This window comes from Ctenopharyngodon idella, chromosome 3 (assembly GCF_019924925.1).
Source record: "Ctenopharyngodon idella isolate HZGC_01 chromosome 3, HZGC01, whole genome shotgun sequence".
Classification (NCBI taxonomy): domain Eukaryota; kingdom Metazoa; phylum Chordata; class Actinopteri; order Cypriniformes; family Xenocyprididae; genus Ctenopharyngodon; species Ctenopharyngodon idella.
In genome coordinates, this window is record NC_067222.1 from 42,143,868 (window position 1) to 42,167,866 (window position 23,999).

Genomic DNA, 23,999 nt, shown 5'->3' on the forward strand with positions numbered 1-23,999 from the left:
AACTTTCACAGAATGAAACGTACAGGATTGTGTGATATCAAAGGCAGCGAAGGATACATCTGTGCTGCCTTCAAAGATCTGTCAGATGAAGGTATCTCATGAGACAGGAAGTGAAGCTAACATTGGATTCGGACATGCCTTGAAGGCACCATTTTCCAGTTTTCGGACACAGCCAGTGTCACCAGTGACCTACCAATACCTCTCCCATAGCAAAGTTCAACTAAGTTCTTCTTTTCTTCTTCTTCTTTTTTTAATACAAGATGAACATGCCCATGTTGGAGGGCATATACATATTGACTTTAACAAAGGAGTAACAAAGGTTGAGAAGCACCTGTGAGACCTTCCAGAATTAACTTATTTTTTCATATCTAAGTGTATATAACTGTTGTCAAGGTGGTTTTAGTGGATGTATGAAGTGCCTCTGGACCCCAAACATGAGCTAAAGAACATTATCTCAATATAACATGAGGGTTAAATTGGCTGAGAAGCAGTTATTGGCTGAATTTGCGGTTTATTAAAGAGCTCTGCATCTACTCAGCGCACTGTTTATTCAACGCGACATTCACGGAAGGCCAGAATGGAGCCACGGCAATATAATTTACAAGCGTGACTCGCATCAAGCGCGAGTAAGTGACGTAGATGAAGCTCAGTCAATGCGCGCGCTCCTCCAGCGGAGCCAAACTGCGCGCGCCTGAGTCTCTATATTAATCCGTTAAAGCACCGCTGTCCGTTCAGCACCACTGAGTGTGTGAAGAGAGTTAAAGCTCTGAGAGTCGGAATTTAACGGCAGAAAGCTCTGGAAATCGCTCTTCATTTGGACAGCTGCTTGTTTTTGAGTGATATTTTGTTAAAGTGACAGTTTGACGCGTCCGTAAGAAGGACTCCAACAGTTTGTTTTACATAATCACTGACTGTGTGAAGAGAGCAGAAGTGCGCGTACTCGCTTTTTACTGGGAAAAGCTTTATTGGGTTTCAAGGCCAATTACAGCAAATCTCTGTTGTTTCGGTCTTACACTTGTTTTTTTTGAGTGATTTCTATTAGCGTGTCGTGGAGCTCTAACGGTTTTTATTATTATTTAAATAACACACATTTTCGAAGACCTGTTTCTATTGTGGAATTTCGTTCTTTCGACACTAAGTGTCATTTTTAGTCCAACTAACTGAACTGGCACTCGTTTTATGCGTTTTGAAGAGAGAAACGGTCGTAATGAGAGTTCTCTTCGTGGCACTGCTGTTTGTATACGCGTCAGGGAGCGGGAAAGTGGCTGGCGCGAGTGGCGCGAAAGGAAACCGCTTCGTGTGCACGGCTGTGCCCGCGGGCACCGACCTCAGTTGCCCGGTGGAAGCGACCAACCGGGTCCAAAGCACTAGTCCGCAGGAGGAAGAGTTACGGAATACTATCATCCAGCTTCGAGAGACCATCCTGCAGCAGAAGGAAACTATCGTCAGTCAGCAGGGCACCATCAAAGAGCTCAACTCCAAACTCGCGCGCTGCGAGGCTGAAGCCAAGACCCGAGGCAGCGCGCGCAGGAAGGATTATAGTAAAAACACGATGGGCGATCTGCCGCGTGACCCCACCGAGACTGTGGAGCAGCTGGGAAAGACCATGCAGAGCCTGAAAGACCGACTGGAGAACCTGGAGGTGAGAGTTTATGCTTATGAGTGATAATGGGCACTTAAGAGCTATTTGTGATGATTGTAAGGAAAATAAAGCTCTAATGATCTGTGAAATTTGGTCTTGCTCATTAGTAATGCTTGATTTACGCTTGTCAAAACAAGGTCAAATGAGCCGTGTTATGTGGAGGAAGGGACTTTTCCTATTTGAATTCACGTTTCTTTTCTTTCTTTTTTCTTTTTTTTTATTTTTTATTTTTTTATTAAAAATTAATAATGAGCTAGATGTGACCAGATACACGTTCAGCAATTATTTTCAGAATACCGACATTGCAAAGAACTTTGCTCTTGTAATTGAACTTAAAATCAGTGGGTTTTTCAGAGACTCATGCGGTATAATGCGGATAGTTGCAATATACAATAATAGCAAATGATACACAGAATTGCTTAAATTAAATGCACCAATTGACAAATCTATTGCAAGATTTCGGTGAATTACTCAAATGACACACCACTTCTGTAAATTGCGAAGTTAATATGAATTATTTATTAGCCTGACCAATATATTGATAGCTATTCACAATCATTAAGAAAAACTATGATTCATACAATGTTATTGGGTCATAAGGAATACTATTTTCCAACCTGGTAACTCTACATGAAACACAGTCATTTTACATTACTCTCTTAACTCCTGTCGGACCCATTTTATATTAAGCTTTAATTGCTTTAATCTTTAACTACTTTAACTACATTTTAATTAATCATTTGATACAATGCACTTTTTGTTCTTTTATTAAAAATACCTGCATGTATTTACAGCTATAATTAATTTCTGTAATTACATCTATAATTACACTGTTGACCCATCCCTTTCCTTTTAACCCATCCTTAAACTTATCCATACCACCAAACCTGTCCCTAATATTTATTTTCTTTGACTTGAGGACATAGTAAAGACACCTAATATGAAGTATGACCTTTTATTTATTTATTTATCATGTGAGTAGACAGTAGTTAAAGACATCTATTATTAAATTGGACCAATAAAACAATCAATAATGTTTTGGACCATGGACCTACCTATTTATCTAAGCTGTATGAGCTAATGCATACTCCTTTAAAGCATTCACCATTAATTCAGCATCTCACAAATCCCCAGAAATTTTATTTTTGAATGATATTTGGCTACAACAGAATGATCCACTGGCAAGTTTAAGCAGATGAATATTTTGGTTTCCTTTGTCGTGCAGCAGCAGCTGCGTACCAACACATCAGGTGGAGCATTTCCCAGTGAGCTGAGAGACCTGCTGAAGCGGCGTCTGAGTGACCTGGAGAGCCAGCTGCTGACCAGAGTGGCCGAACTCGAGGAGGAAAAGAGCCAGCTGTACAACGAGACAACCGCTCACCGCCAGCGCACAGAGAACACCCTCAACTCACTGCTGGAGAGGATCACCGAGCTGGAGAAAAGTACGCCATTCTCACTGATGAATTATTCAGTCAGTCATGTCAAATGAGACAGAATTCATCTTTTTTTTTTTACTGATGTGGTGCCCTACCAGTTCAAACATTTTTTTTTTCACCTGCTGTCCTCAGTATGGGATAGAAAGACTAGTCGAAAACCTTTCACGCTCAATGCAAGTTCCATGCACCGCTTTGAACTCCACATGAAAAAACATAGCAGAAAGCGCCACCGAAGGGCAACAAGCTTATAAAAAAGAAAGCATGAAGTATACACAGATTCACAGTGAAAATATGCATTTGAGCTTAGAAGAGAAAAAAAGTCCTGACAATTGTTTTGATATATTACAGAACAAAAGCTGTCCTTGATCATTGCATGACAGCAAACAAAAAGTATTGAAAATAAAAAAGCAAACAATAAATGAGAAAAAAAAAAAAATACTGTTTAAAAAGGTCAGCAAGATTTTGTTGTTTTTGAAAGACATCTCTTATGAATGGAAGCTTGTTTCTGCTATGAAATACAAAATAAAAAAAAGCTAATTGCAATTTTTTATCTCACAATTCTGACTTTATAACTCACAATTATGACTTTATAACTCGCAACTCGCAATTATGACTTTATAACTCGCAATTCTGACTTTATATCACACAATTCTGACTTTATATCACACAATTCTAACTTTATAACTCGCAATTCTGACTTTATAACTCGCAACTCGCAATTATGACTTTATAACTCCCAATTCTGACTATATAACTCGCAACTCGCAATTCTGACTATATAACTCGCAACTTGCAATTCTGACTTTATAGCTCGCAATTCTGACTTTATATCACACAATTCTGACTTTATAACTCGCAATTCTGACTTTATAGCTCCCAATTCTGACTATATAACTCGCAACTCGCAATTCTGACTTTATAACTCGCAATTCTGACTTTATATCACACAATTCTGACTTTATAACTCGCAACTTGCAATTCTGACTTTATAACTCGCAGTTCTGACTTTATATCACACAATTCTGACTTTATAACTCGCAGTTCTGACTTTATATCACACAATTCTGACTTTATAATTCGCAATTCTGACTTTATAACTCGCAATTCTGACTATATAACTCGCAACTCGCAATTCTGACTTCATAACTCGCAACTCGCAATTCTGACTTTATAACTCGTAATTCTGACTATCACGCAATTCTGACTTTATAACTTGCAACTCGCAATTATGACTTTATAACTCGCAACTTGCAATTCTGACTTTATAACTCGCAGTTCTGACTTTATATCACACAATTCTGACTTTATATCACACAATTCTGACTTTATAACTCGCAATTCTGACTTTATAACTCGCAATTCTGACTATACAACTTGCAACTCGCAATTCTGACTTTATAACTCCCAATTCTGACTATACAACTTGCAACTCGCAATTCTGACTTTATAACTCCCAATTCTGACTTTATAACTCGTAATTCTGACTATCACGCAATTCTGACTTTATAACTCGCAACTCGCAATTATGACTTTATAACTCGCAACTTGCAATTATGACTTTATAACTCACAATTTTGACTTTATATCACACAATTCTGACTTTATAACTCGCAATTCTGACTTTATAACTCGCAATTCTGACTTAATAACTGGCAACTCGCAATTCTGACTTTATAACTCGCAATTCTGACTTTATAACTCGTAATTCTGACTATATAACTCGCAACTCGCAATTCTGACTTAATAACTCGCAACTCGCAATTCTGACTTTATAACTCCTAATTCTGACTATATAACTCGCAATTCTGACTTTATAACTCCCAATTCTGACTATACAACTTGCAACTCGCAATTCTGACTTTATAACTCGCAATTCTGACTTTATAACTCGTAATTCTGACTATTTATCACGCAATTCTGACTTTATAACTCGCAACTCGCAATTCTGACTTTATATCACACAATTCTGACTTTATAACTCCCAATTCTGACTATATAACTTGTAACTCGCAATTCTGACTTTATAACTCACAATTCTGACTTTATAACTCGCAATTCTGACTTTATAACTCCCAATTCTGACTATATAACTCGCAACTCGCAATTCTGACTTCATAACTCGCAATTCTGACTTTATAACTCGTAATTCTGACTTTATAACTCCCAATTCTGACTATATAACTCGCAACTCGCAATTCTGACTTTATAACTCCCAATTCTGACTATATAACTAGCAACTCGCAATTCTGACTTAATAACTCGCAACTCGCAATTCTGACTTTATAACTCGTAATTCTGACTTTATATCACGCAAATCTGACTTTATAACTCGTAATTCTGACTTTATATCACGCAATTCTGACTTTATAACTCGCAATTCTGACTTTATAACTCGTAATTCTGACTTTATATCACGCAATTCTGACTATAACTCGCAACTCGCAATTCTGACTTAACTCGCAATTCACAATTCTGACTTCATAACTCGCAATTCTGACTTTATAACTCATAATTCTGACTTTATATCACGCAATTCTGACTTTATAACTTGCAATTCTGACTTTATAACTCGCAATTGCACAATTCTTTATAATGTCAGTAATGTATTGGAAAATAAGTCGCAATTACCTTTTTTATTTTTTATTTAGTGGCGGAAACAAGCTTCCATACTTACGCTTAACAGAGCAGAAATTATTTGATCATTTTTTTAATCCAGTATTCAGTGTCACATGATCCTTCAGAAATCAATCTAATATGATGATTTGATGTTCAAGAAACATTTCTGATTATTATCAATGTTGAAAACACTTGTGCTGCTTAATATTTTTGTAGAAACCATGATACATTTTTTCATGATTCTTTGATGAATAGAAAGTTTAAAAAAAACAGCATTTATTTGATATAGAAATCTTTTGTAACATTATAAACGCCTTTTAAAAATATCAAAATCTTATTGAACCCAAACTTTTTAACTGTAGCGTAAATAAATGTGTAAAATTTAACTCAGGTGCAGTCATTGCAGAGACAGAAATAGTGTACATCATGCAGAGTGCTTGGAAATCATTGGCTGCACTTTGAAAGGTCAACTTTGAAACTTTGAACACTTGACCAGTGCTTAACACGGCGCCAGGGGAAACCTTTAACTAATGCTTCGCTGCATTTGGGCTATTTTTATGTTGAAAATGTTGTAGGATGAAACAAAGGAAACACTGTGGCAGATTTTGTAGGCTGTGGCAGTTTTAGTTGGTGGGAGAATGTCTGCATGTAAATGAACTTGCTATTTACAATCATTTGTTTGCCTTTATCGCTCCTTTTGGCCTTTTTGGATGTGGGATTTATGCAGGCCCCATCTGTTAGCATTGGATGGACAAATTGTCCTGCTGCATTCAGAATTCAGAGCAGTGCTAGCACATTTGCAAAGTGAACGATTAACGAACGATTAACACCAATGCATCATCAGCAACTACATCGTTATTTCACCTTACACAGCCCCAGCATGTCATTCCATATTAGGACAATTACATGAGTCTATGTGGATCGCTCATTTCATTACTTGAAACTGAAAGCATTGCCCAAATTCAATTTACTGAAATCAAATTAACACCATTTCTGGTCAGCACTCTGCATTTTCCTGTCCTTCAATGCAAACCTGTCCCTCCATTCTCTTCAAAGGTAACAATGCATTCAAATCTCCAGAGGACTTTAAGGTGTCTCTGCCGCTGCGCACCAACTATCTGTACGGCCGCATAAAGAAGAGTCTGCCAGAGATGTACGCCTTCACTGTGTGCATGTGGCTCAAGTCCAGTGCCAGTCCTGGAATCGGAACCCCGTTCTCTTACGGTGTCCCGGGACAAGCCAATGAGATTGTGCTGATAGAGTGGGGAAACAGCCCCATGGAGCTCCTCGTCAATGATAAGGTGAGCCTTTATGAGCTACAGATGAAAAGCTATCCGTGGTTTTTATTGATTGTGTTTGCTTGAAACAACGTCAGCTTTCCCTGGTATTCCCCAACATTGTCAGAAAAACAAAATGTGTAAAACTTGTACCTTTAGGGCAGGGCTCCAGACTAATTTTTTTTACTAGGAACACTGTAGCCCCTTACTGAAAATTTTAGGAGCACAAGCAGAAAATTTTAATTGACCTGCAGCGCAGTTATTCGCATTTTCCCCCTTTTTGACTGTATTACTGACAAATGCCTTAGTAATAAATAGACTTATCTTACAGAAATTACAATGAGCAGTTTTATTTCAAGTTTGCAAGGCTCCAGATTAACATTTGAGGGCAGCATTTTCATTCATAATGTCTAAATAATAATTCAAAAGCAAATGATTGAAAATATATATTAGGGAGTGGAAATGGTGTGCAGCCACCTACGGGTTACAATGGTAATTTAATGTCTCTTTTATTTTTTAAATAAGTGTGAGTTTTCCTACATGTTGAAACTTTTGGTTTTATAAATAGGGGTTATCTATGAAGGATGGACAAATATTGTTTTGGTCATCACATTAAAAATAAAATTTAAATATGATAATATTAGAGTTTTGAAGTGCTGGAAAAAGATGTGTAAAGTACTTGAAAGCCAAAATTGTGTAAAGTACTATTCCTGCCAAAATTCCATGGTTACATTTAGTGTTACTACATTAAATCCATGGTGAATGTTGCTAATTTATGATCTTAAAGCCCTCTATAACTTGTTCATTCATGGCACAATGTTTCTCCTGGTTTCCACTTCAGCGCTGTTTGATCTGATATCTACGGTTAATCACAGAGAACTCTGCGCTGAGTTTGAATGCTTCTCATTAGATCTTGCAGCAATGTTGTTAAATCTGTGGTGAATTCAAATGCTTTTTTTTACTTTTTTTTTTTTTTTGCCCCTTTTTTTAAATTTTTTATCTCCAAGCACTGTGTAGTAACAGTGTCGCGTGATAAAGATCGGCTCCTGAATCATGAATAGTGTGCGCCTCGCGGCTCGCACTGCACTGACATTGGTCCAAACTGATAAACGGTCCGTAAAGCACAAATGAGTAGTGCAGTGTTGTTTCACTTTCATTTGATGTTGGGCAACGTCATGGTGGTTGCGCCAGCGCAAGTGCTAACAAATTTTGATAGCACTGGCAGGAAAAATGGTCGCAAAATGCGAGCATTTAGTCACAGTCTGGAGCTCTGCTTTAGGGGTATAACAGCTTGTCACTGGGGCAGTACCCTTAAAGGGACATCTTTGTACCTTATTTACCCATAAAAGTCAATAGTAGTACCTTAAGGGTACAAATCACTTCCCTAAGGTAATTGAAATTCACCTTTTAGAGGCTGATAAGGTGTGAAGTTATCGTTTTAAGGTTACTGCCCCAGTGACAAGCTGTTGTACCCCTAATTTTTTTTTTTTTTTTTTTTTTTCTGACAGTGGAGTTAATATATACCAAGGTAATATATCTCATTACATAAATAATTATATTTATACCTGGAATTATATTGTGTCTTTTGTCTTGTAAATAACACTGATTGAAATATGATTAATGGTAGTTAATTCAAAATGGCCTTTAAAGGTTCCTCAAACAAAATGTTTTCACAGCCTGATTTCTGTTTTAATGCATTCACATGAAGGGGCTTGAAGATCAAATACTAATTAAATAGTCCTGTGCAGTAAGATATTAAATTCCTTCTAAAACTATTTTGAACAACATTTTTCAAATGTATTATATTTATCGTGTAGTTTTCATACCCTCATGTTAATTGAGAGACTACATGGAATATTTGTACTTTTAAAAATTAATTTGTCTTTGCACAGGATCATTTAAAAACAACTAATGTGCCCACACAGTACAGTATAAGTACAGTAAAGTTTTTAAACTGTATGTAGTTAGAGACCACATCTTTTGATCAATTGTAAATTGTGCACTGCAAGGATTAATTTTATCTACAGTAGATGAGAAGAGACTCATCACATGAGCTCCACTGTCTTCACTCCCGCTGGTAGTCGCTGCACAGAATCGCCTAGCATTTGATTAAAGTTAAAATGCTCAACTTTGTTGAGTTTCTGGACACGTGAACAGGGCTTAAGATGTGAAAAATATGGGATCATAGTTGGAGAATTATAACAAAGTTCTGCTTGTCTTCATAAATCCAAAGGGGGTAAATGGATGAGTCATAGCTGCTAGAGATAGATGTAGTGGTCGACTGAGATAGGCTATTTAAGTCCACTTTTTTTTATGCCCTTCCCTCACTAACGTCCCTCCATCTTGTTTACTCGGATGTACAACATTGCTTACGTTGCACGAGTGCCAAATACTGGCGGAACCCTTGCAATGGGTTTAACTGGAACCGCCTAAACCACTTGATCACTTGTGGATAAATTAAGTGCAAGCGCTGCAAGTTGCTGCTGTGACGTCACAATCATGTTGAATTGTGGTCTATAGATCTGCCTGAAGTGTACGTATGAATAGACTCGCTCCCTCTTTCAAAATTGAGGGGTCAAGTGTCTGTCCAAATAAACTTCCCTCATCCACTTGACGAAGTTGAACACACAAGACAGCAGTAGTGATTCACCTGAGGGGAAGTGCTTAGGGAAGTTTGTGAGTGTATGTCTAAAAGTGGAGTTAAACGCAGCAATATATATATATCACACTAAAAAGTTATGTCATGTTAATATTGGTAGGTATTTTTAAAATGCATGAGGACTTTGAAATGAGATTTTTGCAATTAGATTTGTATGTTTTGTAGAAATTGCGTCATACCCATTTCATAGAGAGACACACAAAATGATTTCATCACAAAATGTTTCCCAGTGCACTTTTAAAAAAAAATCAATGTTAGAAGCTTAGTTTTCAGAGGCTGTTGTTGCACAAGACCCCTGATGATTTCAAAGTTTAGCATTAAAGCACACATAAATGAATTAAATATGTCCTCCGTGGTTCTAAATCAAGAATATGAAACTGAGCTGCTTTTCTTTGGGGAAAATTAGTTCCAGTATCTCATCCGTAAATGAGGTTAGCATGTCTCAGTAACCATGGATGCGGTATCTCTGGATCCTTGTGGAGGAGATCGTGAGGTATTGCTTTTGCTGGTTTTTGTTGAGTGTAACCTGAGGGTCTTGAGAGAGCGAGAGAACGAATGAGCTCTGCTGCCCTGCTAATTCCCCCGATACCTCACTCAGGAAGTGTCAGTTTGGCATCTCGCTTATTGAGAGAGGCATCTTGCCCCACAGCCCTGCACAACATGCATTATACATGTACAGTGTGTGTGTGTGTATGCGCGTGTGTGTGTGTACGTCAAGCAGGAAAGAACAAGAAAGTGACGAGGATCGAGTGAGATGCTGCCATGCCGAATCTGATTACCTGTCAAGTGTGTCTTCAGTGCTTTTTCTCACTCCAGTGAATACATCACACCTCAGTGCTTCGTTACTTCTGTCTGAATGTTATGTTTTCATACTTTTTGCATACTTCTCCACTTAAGTGCATTAAAGCCTCGGTCTCAAGGAGCAGTAGATGTCAAACTCAATGTGTGTCTAGCTTGCAGTTTAAATATATAAATTATTTTAAAGTTTGTAGAGTGTCAGATGCAACTTTATAGCAGGGAGTTTATGTTATGATGATTCATCAAGACACTCTATTTCCTTTCTAAGGTCATGTGTCCACCAAAGTGTTTTTAGCCAGCTGAAAACGGTAGGCGCTCTGTTGAAAACACCTAGCTGGGGGCGCTTGAGAACGTTTTTATCATTTGAGACGCTTTGCTTGTTATGATACGGAATATTCGCGGAAGTGTTAATAGTATCTCATTTCACAGATAGTTTGTTTCTGTACTGTTTCTATATAAAAATGTCGATACAATGTAAAGTATTTGCTCTAGCTCTTGTTTTAAATTATTTTGTTCCGTTATTATGCTTCTTCTTGTCATCTGTTGATGTTGTACAAGCAGAATGTGGCGGTTGGTTGGTGTGATATTTGTTCCACCCCTCCTGCACTGTGATTGGACGGCTGAGTACAAAGTGACAGTGATGAGCACTGCGTTTTACACAAAGTTGAACATTCTTCAACTCTCCGCAACTGGTAAAAATCGCAGAGCACTCAGTGCTTCAGCATGAAATAGAGCGCCTCGGCTCAGCGCAGAGAAATAGAGCAGCTCAGCACCTCGTTACGCTCCTGCTGTTTTAAAAACGTGGCGCTCCCATTGAAAACAATTGGAAAAACACGCTAGCCTTGGAAAAAATGCTTTGGTGGACACACAGCCTCACTCTTACAAGCTTGGTCCTCCCTCTCGTCCCCCTAAATTTTGAATTGAATCACACCAAACAATTTTTTGAAACTGGGTACAATGTGCATTTTGTCCTTGTCCTAATGAAAAGATTAAATTTATTGTACCCAATTACAATAATTTATTGTAATTTATTGTAATCTTTTAATCCCTGTGTACGTAGAAGAAATTACTCAAAGACCAATGCAGAGAAGCAAAACCACAAGAAGAGATTGTGGCACGCGAGTAATAGCAATGGCCGTTTATAAATGATATGATGCTCTGTCTGCGTTCGTCAAAAGAGTTTTAAAATGCGCACTATAGTGGTTGCTATATGCACCTCATTATAAGCTTTCTTTATACAAGTTGTGTGTAACTTAACCCGTATGCAGCAGTGAAAGACCGGATCATTTCACTGATTTGATGTTTGAATTTCGTTCTGGAAAAATGAATACTATTAATTCAATTTAAGCGCACTTACGGTGCATTCACATCAGGCAAAATGGTTCATTGTCTATTGACAAGTCAAGTTAAGTAACATTTATTTATTTAGCACTCTATACAATACAGAATGTTTCAAAGCAGCTTCACATTAATAAACAAGAAAGTAATCGGTTTCGAAATCTGTGTAGGGAACTTTTTCGCCCTACCATTACAGTTCTAAGCAATCAGACTCATAGACTTGCATTTAAGGAAGGACTGAAGCCATGTCTAGGGACCGGTATATTGTAGAGACTTGGACTCTTTTGACATTGGACAACCACCCAGAACATCCTTAGCAGCCACAAAGGACACCCTACTGCATAAGAATGTTGGAAACCATCATTGATCTATAGTGAATAATTACTATGGCTACTTCATCTAGAATATGTACTTTTTAGCATCAGTTTGCATGGTAATAACCCCCAACGGCTTTCTGTCACAGGTCGCTCAGCTTCCCCTCTCCGTGAGTGACGGGCGCTGGCATCACATCTGCATCACCTGGACAACCAGAGATGGCTTCTGGGAGGCCTATCAGGATGGAGAGAGACTAGGGACCGGAGAGAACTTGGCCCCCTGGCACCCAATTAAACCTGGAGGAGTCATTATCCTGGGCCAAGAACAGGTGAGAGAGAGGACATAAAAGAGCTGATCCCTCACGAGGAACACATGCAACGATAATAATAAGTCTTCACACGCGATGGTGAGAAGACGTCACCTCTCAGCAGCACTGAGAGCTCAGGGACTTCTTGAGAGAAGTATTACATGTGACACAGTTAGCAGGCACACAAAATCTACATGTGACCCATAATCTGCTGGTCACCTACACTGAACTACTCTGATAATTGAGAGTATTCGCAGTGCTTAACAGAGCATGGAAAAGCACTGTTAGTTATTCTGTGACCTAAATAACTAAAAGTGATAGAATAATAGAGCTCTTAGCTGGGTCAAGTCACATTTATTTATATAGCGCTTTATACAATGCAGATTGTTTCAAAGCAGCTTCACAGTAATAAACAGGAAAATAATAGTGTTAAAGGGTTAGTTCACCCAAAAATGAAAATTCAGTCATTAATTACTCACCCTCATGTCGTTCCACACCTGTAAGACTTTCGTTCATCTTCGGAACACAAATGAAGATTGCACGTTCACGCAACAATGTCTGCTCTCGCGTCAACACAACATGTGCTGTCATGCTTTTTTTGCGCAAACAAAGCACTTGCATCACTTCATAAAAGTGAGATTAAACTACTGGAGTCACATGGATTACTTCAGTGAGGTCTTTGCTACCTTTCTGGAGTTTGAAAGTGGTAGTTGCGTAGACTGTCAATGGAGGGACAGAAAAAATATCCTAATTTGTGTTACAAAGATGAATGAAAGTCTTACGGGTTTTGGAACAACATGAGGGTGATTAATTAATGACAGAATTTTAATTTTGGGGTGAACTAACCCTTTAATGTTATAAAATTCATCAATGAAACAAATACAATTAAGAGAATATGAATTATTTAGCTCGATTTGTTCAATGTTCATTCAGTTCAGTTTAATAACAATGTCAGTGTTGCAAAGTTAGTGTAGCTTAATTCAGTTCAAGTTTTGTTCTCATTTGATAGTGTCAGTGCAGTCTTGCTGAATATTAATTGTCTTTTAAACCCCTGGGTCATTCCTGTTGTGCAGTACAATTGGAACTCTTTAACTTTTAAAAATGAATATGCTTGAGTACATATTTCTACAAAATATGAGTACAAAAAAAAAAAAAGTTCCAAATGGGGGTGCCCATGGGGTGCCCAAATTGCCATAGAAGAACCAAAAAAAAAACCTTTCAGTTAACAGTTATTAAAACAACCATTTATTTCTTAGTTTGAAGAACATTTTTAAATCTAAAGAATCATTTACAATCCATTTTATTCAGTCCCCTGATTGTCCTTGGCATTACTTGGCATACTCTACTAGTTAAGCTACACATTCTAAAAAAAAAAATGCAGTTTGTGTATTTTTTTCCTCCACCAATGAAAATTGTCTCACTGCAGCCAAAGCATCAAAAATCTGGAATAAACTATGTATTATAGCAAATCTACAGGATTTTACCCTGTAAATTTAATGTGTTTTTAATCACTTATCTCAAGCACCATTCCGGCTTTTTCAGTTCCTGCTCACCGCTTGAGTGATTTTGGAGTTTCATTTAAATGTCTGTACCAATAAACCAAATGTGTTTTTATTCAGACAGCTAGCTACAAAGTATGTTGACATTTTAACTAACTTCAAGTCTCAGCAAAATGTCCCATGAAGAGGATTTCAGTGTAGTCACTGATAAGGTTCCATCAGTTAGCATTAGACGGTTAGCTGCTAAGCCTAAGTAGACAGTAGATAGCGAGGCAGCTCACTAGGGTTTGGATCAGAGCTTCTGGGTCCCAGCTGCTGATAACTTCTCAAAACACTGAATTTTGCAAAGCTACATGTTTTCAAAATTAACCAGTTTTTAGGTTGCCTGAACAATTATTTCGCCCTCATATGAAATTCCAGGATTTCTATTGAAATGACTAAATTCAGCACCTGCAAACTGGCCAAACAACTTTAAACTGTAAATTACACTTTACTTGAAGACACTGATTCTAATTCTTATGGTTAGGGTTTTGAACAAAACCCTCTCATGAGTATTACATTTGGTGTGTAACACCCTATTGAGGAAAGATGAGATATTTTATAGCAATTAGACTCAGACTTGCATTTAGCGAGGCATTTTATGATCATGTCTGTTGGGACACAATGGAGGAAACCGACGTAGATCTGTAGTTAATAATTACTGTAAAATAATACTTCAGAATATGCACTTTTTAGGATCAGTTTCCACAGTAATAACCCAGTGATTAGTTGATTAATTGATCTTAACAGGAAGTGTAATCAGAATAATCTTGGTTTCTCAGGCTTCGACATAAGACATATTTAGGCTTTGCTGTTTCCACCCGGTATTAAGATGCGTTTTGGTTGATCTGATCACAAGTAGACGAGGCAGACACATTCCCGTTACACCTGGTATTTTAATCCGTCTCTTTTGTCCACTTTCAACCACTTCTGTCCGGATTTGTCCACTTCTATGGGTGGGTAAAACAAAACCAAACTTGGGTCTTCAGCTGACAAAGTTTAAATCCCATCTGGCTAGCGTGCTTCCCAAAATGTTTAAGCATTCGGTCAGTAGACGAAGAGTAGGCAGTCTTTTGTGGCTGTTCGAATGTATTCGACCACATGAGTGTTTACACCATGAAAGCAATCCATTCGAATGCATTTTCAACTACCTCTGGAAGTGGTTGTAAGTGGACAAGCTCAATACATTTTAGACATTTTATTTAGCATCGTCCACATCTTAAAACCAGGTGGAAACAGGGCCTATGATTAACTTAAAAGCACATCCCACATGGCAGGACACTCAGAAACACAACGGTTTCTCAGGCATTGTGTAAGGCTTTAGCTGTAGTGTTGTAAAGGAGATGCAAAAGAAATTAAATTAAAGAACAAATGAAAGACACAGTTTTCTCAGAGGGTTTTACTGATTTTACAAGTTGTCTTACAGATAAAGGACTACCCATCAAAAGTCGTGGGGTCTTAAGGCTTTTTTTTTGTTTTGTTTTTTTATTCAGCAAGGCTCAAGTGACAGTAAAAGCTGACGTGTTTCAAAGATGGCCGCCTAGTGAAATCACTTGTCTTAAAGAGACTTTGGCTTGTAAGAGCTTGAAAGAGATGTCTTTCAAAAAAAAAAAAAAAACGTAAACTTCTGAACTGGTAGTATGTGTATATAAAAATAAGAATATAATCTAGGTAAAAATATATTTTAAAAAATTCTAGATAAACAATTTGACCGCTAATCACAACTTGTGGTTGACTAGTGTGCTGTTATTCCACAGGACATCGTAGGTGGGAGATTTGACGCCACTCAAGCTTTCGTAGGAGAGTTAAGCCACTTCAACATGTGGGACAGAGTCCTGCGTCCTATAGACATCTCTGCTATGGCCAACTGCTCCGCCTACATGCCTGGCAACGTGGTGCCGTGGGTCGATGGCAACGTGGAGGTATTTGGCGGTGCCACAAAAGCAGCATTGGAGATTTGTGAAGACCGACTCTTTGATTCCTAAGGACACGTCAGTCAGTTTGGAAGCGTTCTCGTTATAGAGGTAACACGCATCTCAATATTGCTCTGGCAACTTGCAGAGAGACAAAGACAGAAACACATGTTTACATATTTTCACATAATGGATTATTTCGTCCTTTATTCTGCTTTATGTTTGTTGAGACTTTGCTATCTGACTGACCAATAACTAAAATGACTGTGATTAATAAAAAATAAATAAATAAAAAATAAAAATCAGTCTGCACATTCAAGGTCAGAATAGAGTATTTGTGACTCTAGCTGAAGCAAAACTTTCTTGTTGATATTATATATATATGCTTTTCTCTGTGTTGCGTCCTTCAAAAAAAATTCTCTCCACAAACTCATGGGTATTTTCAGATCTCAGTAAAAGATGGATTTTTGCTTTGAGCTTTTATGTTGTGTATATGTTGGTGCCCTTCAAATACTGAGGGAAAAAAAAAAATTAAACTGCATAGTTTTATCATGAGCTTTATGAAACATGAATGAAGGAGCTAGTCTGTGACTTTTTCCATACGGGGAGGTATTCAGACGGAAGTGTCTTTATGTCTGTGATCCAGAGATTAGTTGAGGGAACATTCACATTTTTTTAAAATCTTTTGCCATCTTGAGCAGATCTGCCATCCAGAAACCTTAAAGTAGCAAAGCTGCCGAGGTCTGACCCACAGCTCTCAGAAGCCCCCCGGGGGAAGGTCTGGCTGCGGGACAGGGTGGTCTGGCTGAAGGGCTTCACCGTATGAAGCTTGTTTGATTTCATTCAGTTTATGAATTCCAAATGTAAAAATGTGGTGTCTGTGAAATGTTTATGAAGGATTTTGACATGTGCAGAACATGGCGTTATGAGATTAACTATGAGCACTATAAGGGGAATGTGTGTTATACTTTTTTAATAATGTTACTTATGTGTCAGGGTTTTTTTAACTACCTGTTTAGACCCATGCACAAAGCACTGGGGAAAAATGAGACTATTTTCTGTGAAGATTAAACAGAAATACTGACTAATGAGGTTGACAGCGCTTGCACTTGTTTAAAGCGCATGAATGTCGAGAAGTTTGATTTATCTGACAGTCTGATGCTGCAAATGGGTGTATCTCACGAAACCTGTCAAAAACATGCCCAGGCCATCTTTCCTTCTGAAATCAAAAGAACAAAAAATTAGAAATTACATTTTGCATAAGAAAGTTAAGCCTGTTTCTTTAAATTTTATTAAGCACATTTTTTGCATTGTAAAATTATTTTCATAACAATTAAGCATTTCCATATATATATATATATATATACACACACACAAGGCATTGTTAGCGGACACACAATGAAGACAAAGAAGTTCACGTGATAGTGCCGCAATAGATAAAAGTTGTCCAGTGTTCACACTGGACGTGACAAAGTGACAGTTAAAAGTAGCGCGAACACTTGAAGTATATCAGAAATAGAACAGAACACAAGTTTACTGTTGGGAATTTCTCGTTACATGTCGCACCGTATTCAGTCTAGACAGCATCACTGATTATACTGGGTTCTGTTTGCTTTTGTCGCATCGCACCGCACCGCACCATTTGTGTCTAGTGTAGAAAAGACATGGTGTAAGTTTTTATTTATTAACCAAGAGCAGAAACAAAGGACCACACTATGTGTAAATGATAACTGACAAGGGACTGAAGTAAACTGTGGGTATGATGCTGCCTTGCACATGCTCTCGGAATTATCGTAAATACGAGTTTCCTAGGTAAAAATTGCACATAAATGCCCTCCCATTTCAAAACTTGAATGCGATGAGCTCGTAATCACGACTTCTTAAGTGGGAATTATCAAATTTCTGATAGCACGTGAAGGCAGCATAAATACACAGGGCAAACAAAGGAACTAAACTAGACACAGGTGACAGCAATACGTAATTATAGAAACAAACAAGGACATATTTTGCGTTTACACCATGTCATAATTACAAGATCACCACATGTGATGTTCTACTCAAAGCTGTTCATGTCCTCAGACTGGGGAGTCCGAAATCACATACTCTCGAGTAGGTACTTATTTTGAATAACAGGGTTTTTTCCTGGATCAAAACGAGGCAGAGGTGGTTAAATCTTTAATCTCTCTAGGGGGTTCCGGGGGCATTCCATTTGTACATTTTAAAGATAAATTCATTAATCTGGTGCACTTTGAGAGTTTAAAATAAAGAGCTCCAACCCATGTTCAGTGTCCAAATTGAACAAAGAAAAAGTCTGTGGCCAGCCGCCCAATGATATTCTCTGATTTAGAGATCTGCACCTGATCATCACATTTGCAAAATTACATTTCCTTTACTCCCTTCAAACTTAAATTGTCACAGTTTCATTACATCATTGTTGGAAAACACTCTTATCAGAATAATTTCTGTTAGTTTAGCTTATTTTCAGTTAAGGGTGTTAAGTTATAAAGCAATATCTCATGTAGGGTTTTTCCTTTGTGTTTTATTTAATGACCACTAGGAGGTGCTCTAGGCACATGTTTTCCCTGAAGAGAAATACGTTCAGTTGAAAACGAAAGTAAAAGAGTGACGCACATTCGTTGTCTTTATTAAAATCAACACATTAATAATTTATCTCTCATCCACCTGCAATTAATTGGAATGTTATTTTTTATTACTTGGCCCGCCTGACCCTCAGACTATCCGCAGTATCCACGGATATAACCGCGATCTGCGCCTCACTATCGAACAGTTCGAGAATGGGCAGGGAACCCTCAACAGAAACAGAACCGTGTTGGTGGAAAAGGGGTATCTAAGCATGTGACTGCCTGAGTTTTGTTGACAGCCGGAGGCGGCACGAAATTTGACGGAGGCGGCCGCCTCGTAATTCTCTATGCAGGAAAAACACTGAATAAGTAATTACTTTGTTCTATATAGTATGAATGAGTGTAGTATGAATGTAAGCATACTACATCCGCCATGCTGTCATTATCATGTGACCTACCAGCGTCAGTTTACTGCCCTTCATAAATCCTCTCCCGTGGCCTCATGGGATAGTAAAGTTTCCATCGTATGCACACTTCAGAATCTTGCCGGAAATAGTAGGTCATCCGGGTACTTTTTGCCTACTCTTTTATGAGTAGTGTGAATTCAGACACTCCTTTTTTGCCTAGTATATAGTACACAAGTTTGCGATTTTGGATGCAGCCTGGGAATTATAAGTGTGTTCGGCTTAATGCTGCACTGCGCAGACCAATCAGCATCTGACTTAAGTACCACGAGAGCCATTCAAGAGAAGATGGCTGGCTCATTCTGCGCAGCTTCTCCAGAGCGGCTGCACAAGCTCTGATGACGACACAGCTGCTTCACGATTGGTCGGATCCACCGATGACAACAATCTTGTGTGTTTCATGTTTATTCTGACACCTTCAAGTAGGAGCTCTCAGAAAATTCCCAGTTTACAAGCTGTAATTACGAGGACGTGAATCCTTTTTACAATTTGGAATCTCATAATGGCATGAATATGGCTAGAAGGCAGTATAATCAGTAACCAAGGAAACCAAAACTAAACAGAGCGAAGAAACAGGAACTAAAGAATATATATATATGAAGTGTTTGTTAGCACTGGTAGTATTTGTTTAATTCATTTATGTACTTTGAGTAAAAGTAATTTTAAAGACATTTTCTTGAAATAAAAACAGTATTCAAATAATTCCAATAAAGAGAGTCACCCTTGATAATGAGAATTACAAAAAAAAAAAATAATCAAAAGTAAAATGTCTGAAAATGGAAAATGTGCTTAATATAAAAAATAATGACACCCAAAAAAAAGAAGGAGAAGGGAAAAAAAGTAAAGGTCCTGTTATGACCTGGATATGTTTTCGTGAGATTCTTTACTGATTTTATTTGTGCTTGATCTATTAATGACGACTTCTTCAAATTGTACATTTGTGTTGAAGTAGAGCAGTGCAATAGATATGGGACACTTTATGTAAATGTGGTCCTCTGTATCTTTTCTGTGTTTTCACATCCAAATGCACCGCTGGGCCTGTCGGTCTCACTCCGTCTCGCTGTGTTACGTGGATGTTTTCATTTCATCTTTCAACTTGTTGTGCACAAAGGCCAGATCAAAGCCTGCGAAATTCACCGTGGTGCAGCGTTCTTACACAATAGACACTAATAATGCATTAGTGTGTTTCCCTTGTTGACACGTGTTTGTATTTGGGCTACAAGAGCTCTACTGCTCTACTGAAATGCACTGGAATGATATAAAACACGTTTGAATACTCAGTTTCTTTCATTTGAATGTAATCTACTGCTATTTTGTGTCATAAATGTACCTAGAGAAACAAAAATCTCTTATGTAAATGAATTTTGAGCTGTTATGCTGCCTTCAGGTCCTGATGAAGTCATCATATGCTGAGTGATGTATGCGTGCGATGACATAATGATGTCGCAATGGGAACCTCCTAATTTTCAGTGAGTGTAAATTAAAGAATCATGGTGGAAGCTAATTGATGTTGGCCATGATGAGTAATTGGAAATGTTGACTGCACTGCATGTGCATAATTTTGTTGATGAAGAATAGCGACAAAGTTTGGGAGATGTATTCCCATCTGATGCTAAATTCCCATCATTCTCTGTGGCAGCACAGGAGTGAACAGATGAAGCATCAATTAGACACCTAATGTGCATCATTTGCTCTTCATTAGCTTCCTGTCTTTATCGGGAATTGAAAAAGAGAAAGAAACTTCAAATTGTCTAATGCGTACATGTTATTCTGACCAATTACCAAACACACGATGAAACGTCCCAGGAGGACTTGAAGGCAGCATTAGGGCAAAATGATTGTTTATAACCTGATCTGATTTTGTTTCAGAATGTAACATGATATTTTTGTCCAAAAATGAATGGCCTTTTCTGAGCACCAATTGTGCTTTCTGGGTTTTTCAAGGATTCAACACCTAATGTAAGACCATGGTGTGGAATGGTAGAAGCGAGGAAAATAACATCCGAAAAAAAATGGGTTTAATGTGAAATCTCTCTTTCCTCGCATACAGAGCAACCTTGGTTTGTTGTTCAGCATGGAGGAACAGTTGAATGTCCTTTTTCACCCAATAAATGATTCTGAAAACCACACATCAAATTTCTGCCTCTGGGAATATTTGAATCTTTGACAGTTTGAACACACTTGCAGTCAATGAATCTTTCGTGATTCGCTAGGATTCGTTTAATGCACCCTTGCTAAATAAAAGTACCAATTTATTTTAAAATAATTAAATAAATAAAAATCTCTGAAACAATGAAGTGCCTACAAATATAAAGTACTTTATTGACAAAATTAATCATCATTTTTACAAGTAACCTAATCTCAATCTGAGCTCAGCAAGCATTAAGTTCATAATTAACTGTTTCCCCATTTTATTTGTCCAAATCTTTTGTGATTTGGGGGACAGGGTTGAACACTATAACAAGGTTAAATGGACACATTAATGCAATATTCTGTTCAGTTCATCATAATAGCAATATCAATTTCCATTAAAAGGCTTTAAGGCTGTTAATGGCTTTTCAAAGATGCGCAGCCCCTGCTGTATCCATTATTTTTCTTATTGTCCTCTGCACTGGGAGTTTATGATGATTTTAAGGAGAGTTGTGAAATCTGGCACACTAATTAGGGGGCTTGAATAGTCCTCTGACACATTTGGGGGTCTCAGTTAAGCCCTCTGGTCTAAATTTCTTGATCGCCTCGTATCATAAAATATATCATTAACAACCTGGTCTCAAACTGGTATATCTCTTTGACAGCTGGCATAGCTGTAGGTGTTGTAGGGTAAAACCCCATAGGTTTTGGTTTAAACCCTTTGTTTGCACCTCTTTTCTCTTTGAACTCGTAGTGAATGACTGCTTCGCTGAAGCACCTTACAAAGTCTGAAGGAGTGAATCATTACCAGAGCCCAGGAACGACCTGCAATGAAATTGTTTTGTGGACCATGTAGGTGTCTCTATTCTGGACATGTCTAGACAATACGTGTTTCCTGGGAAGGCATTGTGTTGATTTTCTTCTCATAATGGAAGTGAGATGCTATGCTGTTTTGTTTGCATCCACACAAGCCTTGAATAGACATAAATGGAATTTTTTTTCTTGGTTCTCTGTGTTGGATCAAATTGCTTCCAACAGCTGCAAAATCCTCGCCTTGGCAATCCGCCAGGTGGAAATGAAAAAATCTGCGGATTATGAGCAGAGCAATGTAGGTCGTGCTTTTCCGAGGCTTTCTGTTTTAATTTGCACTCTCTGGGTTGTTATTGGCATTAATTCATGGGTTTCCTTTTCCTAAGGCATCACTGTGTAATTGTTTTAGTGCTTTAAACATGGCAGAATTGCATATACAATAACAAAACAACTGAGAGGAGGAAGAAACGGAGTATCTGACAGCACTATTGTTAGGTTCAGCTGCAACCACCTCATAGGAAAGAACCGTCACAAAAGAAATACTTTATATTATATCAGTTTTTTTCCTAAATGAGGTTAAATGGAGAGTCTTAATGCTTGAGTCTCATTAATATTAGATATTTCTCCTGATTAAACAACCTCAGCAATCACATATTACAGAGTGTCTCCTCTAGTGCTTCAGAAGAGATCTCGACAATCTCTCAAACTGTGCTTTGGCCAGTGAATTTGAGACATTCAGTTTACATTCAGTTTGCACCTACGTATATTCGTTTAAAGTATATTATGACCATAAAAATATCCACTCTACACTGGGCACATATGGTGAGGTTAAAAATAAAACTACAGTCTGTAAAAATTGTGGCTACGGTTTTAATTATAATTCCCCTTCATTATCCATTCCCCAAGCGGGACAGCATGAAGAAAGAGCACAAGTTCTTGCTGTTGCCTTGAGGTTGTGTTCAAGCTGGAGAAGCTGAAAGTAGCCGAGTATGAACTAGTAATTAGCACACAGAGTTTCTGTATCCATTAGGAAAAGGGCAAGTTTCACAGTTGTGAGGGCAAATTAAAATGCCACAGTTTCAGTTCTGCCCTCAGACAAAGATCTGTGAGTGAAAACCTGGCCAGCTAACATGTGTTTCTTTGTAATTACAGTCAGAGAGAATGTGGAACCAGGAAGATGACCTCTTCCAGGCACACTGATTCTCCACTTTCCTGTTCCGTGAAAAACTACTCACAAAAGCCCTTTCAGCTGAACATTTCTCATTAAATTATGAAACCTGAATGTCATATCCTCACTTTCCCCACAACCCCTGCTTCACAGCCCACGAAACGCTCTTGCTCATCCCTTCTTTGCTAACTAGCTTCTCCAAAAATGTCATCTTTGCTGTTTATTTTCTTTCGTTACATAATTTATGTTTTTGAAGTTTGTTGCTTACCCTAGGTGTTCTGTTTAAAACAGCTTGTGTAGTTACTATTCTGTTTCATGTTCAATTCACCCTCAGAACAACAAGTCAACCCAATTTAGATTTAGATCATATATATAACCATTTAGGGTGAATCTCACAAACACATGACCACGTCAGCTTTAACCCCAGAATCAAAACCAAATAATGCAAATGAAACTGAAACATTTAATAAAATTGGCAACTATAATTCAAACTTTTCATTTGGTTTTGATTCTGGGGTTAAAGCTGAAGCAGGAGGCCCGGAAGGAGGTCACAGCGAAAACAGGATGACGAAAGACCAAGGTACAGCCAGAGGGACGAGGGAGCCTGGTGGAGCCCAAGTGATGGTGCATCACGACGGAGCTGAGGGAGTGCAGAGGTGGAGACCAGGGGATCTGTTTCACTGGTGGTGAAAGGGCCCAAGGCACAGCTGGAGAGCTGTACAAAGTCAGTGGTGATGGTGGAGTCAAGGAGCTGTGAGGCATTAGCGGAGCAGGCCAACGCAGGGATATGGACAGAGCCAGTGAAGTGGACAAGAACAACCGGGTGGGAAGAATAACAGGCAGGACCGAGTCATCAGGGACATTAACTGAAGCAGACTGAGGAGAAGAGAGTTTGGGTGGGGACATGGGTGGGAGCTGGCTCTGCAGTAAAATCTTTGAGCCAGTGCTCCTCATCTGGCTCTGGTGTAACAGAGACCAGCTTGTAAGAGCTGTGCGAGTAAACCTC

General features: G+C 38.3%; 1 protein-coding gene across 2 annotated transcripts; it reads left to right on the forward strand.

Moving 5' to 3' along the window:
• The first annotated feature begins 683 nt into the window (after positions 1–683).
• Positions 684–21,021, forward strand: nptx2a (neuronal pentraxin 2a). Of its 2 annotated transcripts, none has more exons than XM_051886090.1 (5): positions 684–1,642; positions 2,871–3,084; positions 6,751–6,995; positions 12,230–12,409; positions 15,684–21,021. In XM_051886090.1, exons 1-5 carry the CDS (start codon positions 1,208–1,210, stop codon positions 15,909–15,911), a joined length of 1,302 nt encoding a protein of 433 aa, XP_051742050.1. In that variant the 5' UTR covers positions 684–1,207; the 3' UTR covers positions 15,912–21,021. The 2 variants fall into 2 exon arrangements, with proteins under 2 accessions (XP_051742050.1, XP_051742049.1); XM_051886089.1 differs by having other exon boundaries at positions 689–1,642; positions 2,868–3,084.
• The last annotated feature ends 2,978 nt before the right edge of the window (positions 21,022–23,999 follow it).